A 9,415-nucleotide genomic window follows, 5' to 3' on the forward strand; every position below is an offset into this window, starting at 1 on the left:
GTCAGACATAGAAGCAGAGCTCAGTGACATCACTGAGCCCACTGGCCCCATCGAAGAGATAGACATAACTCTGCCCATGTGTCTCAGCTACTACTCTTGCATCTTGGATTCCCTGTCTTCCTAGCCAGCATCACAGAAATCCTCTCCCTGCTATGGACTTCACAGAGCTGTTATGAGGAGCAGATCAGGTCATGAACAAGAAAACACTTGGAAGAGAATAAAATATACAGGAAGAACCTGAGTAGGGAAAATCAAGGAACCTGCTTTCTCTCACTAGCTCTGCTGCTGTATTTTCAGGATATTGGTTTGACTCCTATAATCCGCCCATGGGATTCTCCAGGCAAGAGTACTGGAGTGGGGTGCCATTGCCTTCTCGGACTCCTATAATAAGGAGACCCAAAATGATAATGCCTGTAAAAAAACAGAGCTCATTTCTCTTTCATTTAAAAGTATTCACGGTGGTTAAGGCTGACACAGTGGCTTCACAGTCACTAGAGACTCTCCATCCTCCACCTAATGGTCCAAGATGGCTGCTCCACCTCCAGGCCTTGCGACTACATTCCAGTTAGCAGAAGGAGGAATGGGGGAGGGGCAGGAACCCTCCTCCCTCCTGTACAGGACACAGCCCAGAAATTGCACACATCATTTCCATCCATATCCCACTGACCAGGAGTTAATCATCTGACCACACTTCCCTGCAAGGGAGTCTAGGAATGGTCTTCTGCCATGTGAAAGGATACAGAGGAACAACTTGGAATTTTGCCCTAGCTGCTGACTTGCTTGGGCAGCTCACATCTCCATCTGAGCCGTGGTTTCTTCATCTGCACATTTTTATATTCATTCATTCACATATCTATGCCAGGGCTTATGGTATGAGGTATGACTTTTGAACCACTTGATTACTAATGAACTCTCTTGCTAGCTGGATCATGAGCCCTGTGAGGTCAGATGTGAGGTCTTTCTTACTCACTGCTGGCATACAGGGCAGGGTCTGGCACATGGAAGCCATGTTACCAGCTGCCCATGGATGATGTGTGGATGGCCATTCTGGCTTTGATAACTGGTGAGGACATTTTTCCTCATTGAAGAGTTGAAGTTCTTTCCTTTCTAGGCCTCCTGGCTCCACATCCCTTTCTCCCCACGTGCCAAGCCTTTCCAAGCCTATGAAATAAGATGTCTTCTGAGCCAGGAATGTGAGAGGGGGATTAAAAATAAATGAAAGTACATCAAAACAAGTTAACCACAAGACATGGCTTCCCAGGGTAATTTGGTGTTGGCACTAGAAGTCAAGGACTGAGCATTAGAGGCTCTAACTGCCAAGCACTCCTATCAACACCACTCCTGTGTTGGACAGAGAGCCCGCTGGGCTGCCCAGCACAGAAGCAGATGCCTAACCCGAGCCCCCATTGACTCTCCACCCCTGCAACACAACAGGCAAGACCCTCCCACGCAGATCAAGGAGAATAAGTGCTAATTCTAACCCTGTTGCCTACTTGCCAGAGTAACCCTAGGAAAATCTATACCTCTTTGAGCTTTAGTTTCCTCACCTGTAAAACAGGGTTAATAATAGGTTCTTAATCAACTATAAAATGCAGATAAGACACGACTGAGTGACTTCGCTTTCACTTTCACTTTCTAATCAACTATAAAATGCAGATAACAAGGGTACCTACCTTGTAGGCTGCTGCTGCTGCTGCTGCTAAGTCGCTTCAGTCGTGTCCGGCTCTGTGCGACCCCAGAGACGGCAGCCCACCAGGCTCCCCCGTCCCTGGGATTCTCCAGGCAAGAATACTGGAGTGGGTTGCCATTTCCTTCTCCAATGCATGAAAGTGAAAAGTGAAAGTGAAGTCGCTCAGTTGTGTGTGACTCTTAGCGACCCCATGGACTGCAGCCTACCAGGGTCCTCCATCCATGGGATTTTCCAGGTAAGAGTACTGGAGTGGGGTGCCATTACCTTGAGGTTCCCAAGTGTTCTCAGCTCACGGCATCATTCGCATCTCTGTAATTTTTGCACAGTGCCCCAGGCCCAAAGAAATGTCTAATGGTTGTTTGTTATATTAGGTTCATACAACTTAATAATAGTAGTTTGTCCAGTATCCAACAGATGTTACTGTGCTTCCCTCAAATTTTAAAAATATTTTGCCGTGTCTCTGAGCTTTCTGCAGTGCCTCTGGGTGCCCTCACACTCAGTTTGGAAATGGCAGTCATAAGGTTTTGAGGATGAAATGGGGTTGTGTTGTCAAGGGCTCACCACGATGTTTGGTCTGGAGTCAGAGATCAATAAATGTTGGTGGTCCTCAATTGCCCTTCAAGTCTCTTTAGTCCTCTCTGGCCTCCTGCTGCTGCCACCTTATTGGGCTCCTTGAGGCCTGTGGCCCCTCTTCTGAACTAACTTCCTTCTAGAAGAGAATCCCAGCCCCACTTCCTCATTCCTCCCTAACTCTACCACACGTGTGGCACGATTTCTTCATAGGTGGAATATACTCTTAATCTGGAGCTTTTGCTTACATGGCAAAAGTGACAGTTTGATTTTCAGAGCCTAAGTCTTCAGAGGCCTCTCACGATTCCACCTGCTCTCTTATCCTCTGCCATTGCCAAGAGAAGAACTTGCCCCAGTAGCCTGATGATTCCAGGAAGAGGACAAGGGACCCAGGGCACAGGCTCAGGTCTGCAGATCTGAATCCCAGTGTAGACCACCCCAGCCACACCACAAACTCAAGAGCAAAAATAAACAATGTTTCAAGGTATGGAGTTTTGGAGAGTTTTGTTACATAAAATTCTTGTGAGACAACCCAACCCCTCTTACTGTATCAAATTCAAATTCTCTGAGAGAAGGCCTGATTGGATCATGTGGTCACCACCCAGAACATGACTGCTTTTACACCATCACCCATGAGCCAAGGATCTCCCTCCTGTCCAGTCTGCAGGTAAATACCTTGGTTGGGACACCCATTTCTAATCCAGGCAGCTGCCCCATACTTACAGGGTCCAGTGCCAAAAAGCCTGGTGACCTGCCTGGAAGCAATCGTTTCCGGCCTCTGTGTTCAGAAGGGCTGTGAATGTGGCAAACAAGGGTTTCTTGTATCCTCTTGGGTTCTAAAGAGTAACAGCTCAACTAGGAAAAATTACCCATAAAATTTTCTCTGTGTGTGGCAGTCAGAATGCATCTCAAGCTGTAAACTGCAGGGTATGAGAAATGTGATGTTTCTTACAACTCATTTTTGTAACTATTTTGAGCCTCCTTATGCTTAAAATGGAAACTATGAGGCTCAAGCTCACATAGAAAATTTGATAGAACCGGGCTTTAGAACCCAGGTGTCCTGGTTTTCTGTACAGTGGCCCGGCCCCCTTCCCTGCCCAGTCAGTGTCACCCTTGGAAGGATGCTTCAGGTCTCATCTCAGAGCCAGGGGAGCCCCTTTCCAGCTGCCTTGATTGTCTGGGCTATGCTTTCACGTGCCACTGACCGAGTGCCCACTTCTTGGAAGAATTCTTAGCAACCCTTTCCTCCTACTGAGTCTCAGTCTGCCTCCCTATGTCCTGTACCCCCACCCTATCTTTTGGAACTACACTTAAATAAACACGATTTTTCTTTAACTTATAATTTTTACTTCTATTAATTCTATTTAGGTTTTTTTAAAAATACCCCTTCTTAAATAGTGTCCTTTTTCTTAGGTTTTTTAATTCTTTTGTATGGTTTTTAATTCTTTTCAAAATACTGTTTTGTTATCTCATCTGAAGTTCTTGGGGAAGTGAGGTCTAATACTGCTATTGAAGGTGTCTGCTGACTCTCACTTATGGTGGATGATTTCCTTGTGTGTTTGTAATCTGGGGCTATGCGTTCATTTTCAGTGGGGCTTTATCTATGAACAGCTTGTGTAGCCCAGGTTGAGGGAAAGTCCCTCCCAAATGGGTTGAGTTTGTTTTTCTGGTCACCTCAGCTTCTTATCTGTGATCACTATGTTAATTCTTAGTTTGGAGTTCCTAGTTCAAGTGGATAGAATAAAATTAAAGCCTGTGTGAGAATAGATCCTATTCATTGGCATCATAATATTAACTTGATCTTGGTTGTTTCCATCGATTAGCATGTCAGCTCCAGGAAAGAACAGCCTTTTTCTCTCTGATTTTGGGCTCTGTTCCTCTATCTGCCTACAGCAGAATTTGGCACACAGTAGGCATTCAATAGGGCTTCCCTGGTGGCTCAGCAGTAAAGAACCTGCCTGCAATGCAGGAGACCTGGGTTCAATCCCTGAGTGAGGAAGATCCCCTGGAGAAGGGAATGCAACCCACTCTAGTACTCTTGCCTAGAGAATCCCATGGACAGAGGAGTCTGGCAGGCTGCAGCTCATGGGGTTGCACAGTCAGACACCACTGAAGCAACCAAGCTGCAGCAGCAGCAGAAGGCACTCATAAGTATATGTTGAAAAGGAAAATTAAAGAACACCCACTTCACGGGTGTCCATTAGGACTGTGTTTGCCCAATTAAAAATTGGAGTTCTTGTCTCATAAAACAGGCCGATGCTACTGGTGATTCTGTGACTGAGTGATTTCAGTGCCTCTACAGTTTTTTGAGCCTTTATCTAAGGGTTGCAAGATGGTTACTGTAGCTCCAGGCATCGCATCCACATTCAAGGCAGAAGGAAGTAGAAGAAAGTAAGAGTAAAGGAGGAGCACCACTGACATTTTTCCTTATCAGGTAGGTAACATTTTCCTAGATGTCTAACAGCAAATTTCTGTTTTGATCTCATTTGCTAGAAATGGGGTGCGTGGGCATCCAGAAGAAAGGGGACTTTTTTCTTCTGGAAAATGAGCATTTCCCTTATCTATGGACTCAACAGATGGGTAAGGGAGGGAGGAAGGTGACTGGGGATACAGATGTGGTATCCCCCCAAATGAGATTTTATTCATCTATATATGTATGTATGTGTGTGTATATATACACATATATGTATAATTTAGAACAAGCCCTCAGAAAACAATGTGGCCAAAAAGTATGGACACCTATTTCCACAATAATTATTAATTTTGTCATTTAAAGCTTCTGTGATCCTGTGGGCGTCAGATTTGGATTCTGGAGCCCACAGGCACTGAGACACCCGTAGCTCAATGATCTCCCTCCTCCTTCCTCCCTCCTTGCTCTGTTCAAAGTACTGAAGCCCTTTAAAAAAAAAAAAAAAAACAACCTACATTTTTCAACGTGAGCCACTTCCTGCTCTCATTAACTCCATCCTCAGTGACTTAGCCAGACCCCGATCCTGGCCCAAGAAGGGAGCCGGACTGTCCAAGTCTAAGGTCCCTCAGGTCCATAAGCAGAGCAGTTCGGCATCAAGGTTTCCCCCGAGGAGCTGAGATGAAAACAAAAGAAGAGCCAACCTCAAGTCTCAGGCAGACCCTGGAGTGGCTGAGAAAGGAGCTGGTAAGGCTTTGTATTTCTTTTTACCTTACACCTTCACCCCACATCTTCTGAGGCCCCCTGGTTCCTACCTCCTAGGGGCCCCCTAGGCTGGGGCAGAGCTGCAGGCTGGGGTGTAGGCCCCACAGGCTCCCATCTGGGATCAGCCACACTGTGCACAGTTGCCACCCCAGGTGCTGGGATAAGTAGGTCGTGGCCTACATAGGAGGCTCTGGGTGCAGTGCTTGCCAGACTGGTTTTAGAATTACACTGAGTCTGGTATGTGCCCAGCTCTGTGGCTTGTGGCCTCTAGCAAATGGCTTTGAACTTCAGTCTCCTTATTGTAAAAGGGGGATGACAATAGTACTAACATCACAAGGGTTATTGTGAGAACTTGGTGAGGGGATGGTGTAATTCACTTTGTGCTTGCTTGGCACATCTACCCTGGCTCTTACAGTCCTGGCCCAGCTGGAAATGGTGTACCAGAGCTGTCTTAGCCGGGGCCTTCTAGAAAGCAGACACTTGCACAAACTCTGGGGTATTCCTGCTTATTTGGAGGTGCAAGCCCAGAGGGGTGAGAGTGAGGGGAAGAGGTGCGGGGGCAAAGGCCAGTACTATTCCAGCAGATGCCTTGTGTTACCCAACTGGATGCCACTTACAAAGAAGCCCTAAAGAGGCCAGCAGCCCTCTTGGCAGCTGGTTCTCCTCACTGTGGGACTCTCTGCCTGGAGGAAGAGCTGCACTCTGCCCGAGAGAAGTTTATCCACCCCACTCACTCCTGTCTCCCATTTCCTGTCTGTAGATGTCCACGCCATGGGGCACTAATTCTCCTGAGCTTATGAACGGTGTTACCTGGTTCCTCAGTAACTGCTCAGGAAGCCAGGTCTTACATCTCTCCTTGTGATGTTTCTTCCAAGTCCAAAAATAAAAGGATGCCCCCATAGTATGTGGGGACACTAGCCAAGAGAGAGAAGGAGGTGGTTTGGGGGAACCCCAAAGGGCGCCCAAGATTTGTATCTCAATATGCCAGTTTCAACCCTGGGAGAACTTATCATCCTGAAGAGGAAGAAGAGGGCGGTTAAAAATAGACTGATCAATTCAACAACTTAAAAAACTAAAAAAAAAAAAACAAAAAACATGAGCTTCTACTTCTGGCTCAGGGGAGGGTGGGATGCAGGGACAGAAAGGATTGTCCAAAAATGACCTGCCTGGGTTGCCAGGCAACAGACCAGCTGGGACCCAGGCCTGTCCCAGCTTGGTGGGAGGGGCTGGCCCAGTAGGGAACCTCATGGGTCCAGGGGACTCCAGTGGCGGAGCCACAGCTAATTATAGGCTGTGTGCTGCTCCCTCCTTGTGCTCCCCTAAACACTGTGTCCCCACGTTAAGACTGCTTAGTATCTGAACTCAAAGAGCTGATTTTCATTTGATAAAGTACTTCTCTCCTACCCATGAGGAAGAAGAACAGGTGGGGGAAGGGGGAATGACCTGTAGGTAGAGGGGCCTCCCAGACCCAAATGCACCCCCACCTCCACATGATGCCAAGAGGTGAGTTTTGAGTCTCTACTTACTGGTCCCCGACTGGTAAGGTTCCCAGTCAAGCCTGCTTTAACCTCTATCACTGGGAATTTACATGACTCCACAAGGACTCCCCTCTGGAGCCCAGCCAAGGAGCCCCAACTGACTATCAGGGAAGCATGTCCGTCACTCTACGCAGCTAAGAGAACAAATCAGTAGCACCAACAACTACCATGGATAAAAGTCTGGTGCTCTTCCTCCAGTTCTGGAATCATAAAGCCCCCAAAGTCCTGCTGGGATCTAAAACAAGGGAGAGATCCTTGGAAGGCAAGTAATTTGCTTTCCACTTTGCAGATGAAGAAAAGGAGGCTTCGGTGAAAACATGGCTTCTGTGAGGCTGTGGGCTTGTCTCCGATTAGACAGTGAAGGAGACATCTTTCTGGGAAACGTCCAGTGCTCTGGCCGCTGCCTCACATGCTTCTTCTCTCTCCTAGACTGAGATGCAGGACCAAGACCAGAGACTCCTGCTTACACTGAGGCACCTGCACAGCGTCCTGGAGGAGCTCCGCACAGAGAGTGTCCAGTGGGAGGACGCCAGGTCGAGTGGCGGGACCTCCCCCATCAGAGCTCGAGCAGGCTCTGAAGGCAGGGGCCGCCAACCCTTTCCCTCCAGGCGCCTGGCCCATCTCCTTCAAGGGGTAGACAGCAGACGAAGTTCCCTCCCTTAACAGGCCGGAGATGACCTTGACTTTAACCCTCCCCCAACCAGTCTAAACTTTGACTGTGATGCTGTTGAAAGAGAGCACTGGAATGGGAGTCAGGAAGTCCAGGCTCTGGATTTACCCCTGCCCTCATTCACTCTATGTCCCTGGAACTGTCACTCAGCTTCTCTGTGTCACTCTCCTCTCCTGTCACTTAGCAGTATTTCACAAATAAGCTAAGAGATGTGAATACATTTGGGAAACAGAAACATGTTATATGGCTTCTGGCCAGCACCATGGTTGTAATCCTATTCTTGGGAATTTCTCACAAGGTGATTATTAAAACAAAGAAAGAGCTCAGTGTGCCAGGGTGTTTATCCAGTGTTGCCATGGTGAAAAACAGAACCCCATGTAGTGACTTGATGATTGTTTTCAGGCCTTTTATTTCCCTTTATCTGAAAGCAACAGGCCCTACAACCACCCTGGCCATAGGGATCAGCATGTGACCAGGCTTGGCCAATTACAGTTCATCATCATCCTAACAAGATGATTGGCCCAGTGGGTGGCCCATGTGACTTCACAGAGCCAATCACAAACCTTCTCTGGCATTACCCTCTTGATACTTGTTCTTCTGAAGTTGCAAAGCTGGGTCTGCCAGTGGCCAGGATTACTGTGAGGTGACAGAGACCTGCCTGGAGTAGGAAAGAAAGAAGCTGTTCAAAGAGAAGCAGAGAGAGGGTCATTCAAGAGAAGGGCAGGCCAGAAGGGTGCTGGCTCTCTTTAGTCCCTGGTTTCAGACTCTAGTTCAGTGAGTTACTCCTGTTGTCTATCCAGAGCAAAAAACCAGAAAATTCCACCACTATCACCTATGAACTCAGGCACCAGTTTGTTTTTGCTTAAGCTGATTTGAGTAGGGTTCCCCTCATTTGCAACCAAAACACTCCAGATGGTCAAAGAAACAAAGAAGAGAAATCAAGAAAAAAAATTGTTTTTGCCTCATTCAGGGTTAGCAACACCAACCCTGTTTGGCAGGCAACAAGATGTATGATGTGGCAGAACCCTCAATTATATGGGATGGAGTCATAACTTTTAAAAATTATATTTGCCTATAAGAAAGACTTTTAAATGGAACAGGTGAAAATAATGTCCTGGTGTTAAGATGGTCCAATTATCATCAGGCTTTTTTTGTTTTTGAAAATCTTCTGGCATGTTGTTAGGATATTGTTTTTAATGGCTTTGAAAAAGTAAACCCATTGCATAAGGAGGCAAAGGGTGGGGGGAGGGTTGTATTATATATACAGTGTCCATAGCCAGACTAACCTGGGTCTGTTTCTATACAGTATTTGATAGTACGAAAAATTGTACTCTATCAATGGCTGAATGCATAAACGAAATGCAGCACATACATACAATGGAACATTAGTCAGCCTTAAAAAGGAAGGAAATTTTAGCACTGCTATAACTTGAAGACATAGGTGAAACTTGAAGACATAATGCTAAGTGAAATAAGCCAATCACAAAAGGACAAATACAGTATGATTCTACTCACACGAGGTACCTAGAGTAGTCAAATTCATGGAGACAGAAGGTAGTTCTGGTTGTCAGGAGTTGGGGAGCAGGGAGTCATTTAAGGATTGCCGTGCTTCAGTGTTACCAAATGACAGAGGTTCTGTGGATGGATGACGGTGATGGTGGTATAACAGCGTGAACGTACTTGATGCCACTATACACCTTAAAATGGTTAAAATGATATGTATCTTATGTTATATTTCACCACAGTTAAAAATAAATACTTTAAATTTAAAAATT

At 46.5% G+C, this 9,415-nt stretch overlaps 1 protein-coding gene across 1 annotated transcript; it reads left to right on the plus strand.

Annotated features, from left to right (window-relative positions):
* The first annotated feature begins 5,236 nt into the window (after window positions 1-5,236).
* LOC104989938 (chromosome unknown open reading frame, human C20orf202) lies at window positions 5,237-8,197 on the plus strand. Its single transcript, XM_010841780.1, has 2 exons — window positions 5,237-5,414; window positions 7,400-8,197. The coding sequence occupies exons 1-2, from the start codon at window positions 5,349-5,351 to the stop codon at window positions 7,631-7,633; spliced, it is 300 nt and encodes a 99-aa protein (XP_010840082.1). The 5' UTR covers window positions 5,237-5,348; the 3' UTR covers window positions 7,634-8,197.
* The last annotated feature ends 1,218 nt before the right edge of the window (window positions 8,198-9,415 follow it).

This window comes from Bison bison, unplaced genomic scaffold (genome assembly GCF_000754665.1).
Source record: "Bison bison bison isolate TAMUID 2011002044 unplaced genomic scaffold, Bison_UMD1.0 scf7180017864167, whole genome shotgun sequence".
Taxonomy (NCBI): Eukaryota; Metazoa; Chordata; class Mammalia; order Artiodactyla; family Bovidae; genus Bison; species Bison bison.

What these genes read in the sequence shown, in the direction of transcription:
- LOC104989938 (XM_010841780.1), top strand. Translation starts at nt 5,349, where the DNA reads ATGAAAACAAAAGAAGAGCCAACCTCAAGTCTCAGGCAGACCCTGGAG. An exon ending in AGTGGCTGAGAAAGGAGCTG is followed by an intron (nt 5,415 to 7,399) that starts GTAAGGCTTTGT and finishes TCTCTCTCCTAG; the next exon opens with ACTGAGATGCAGGACCAAGA.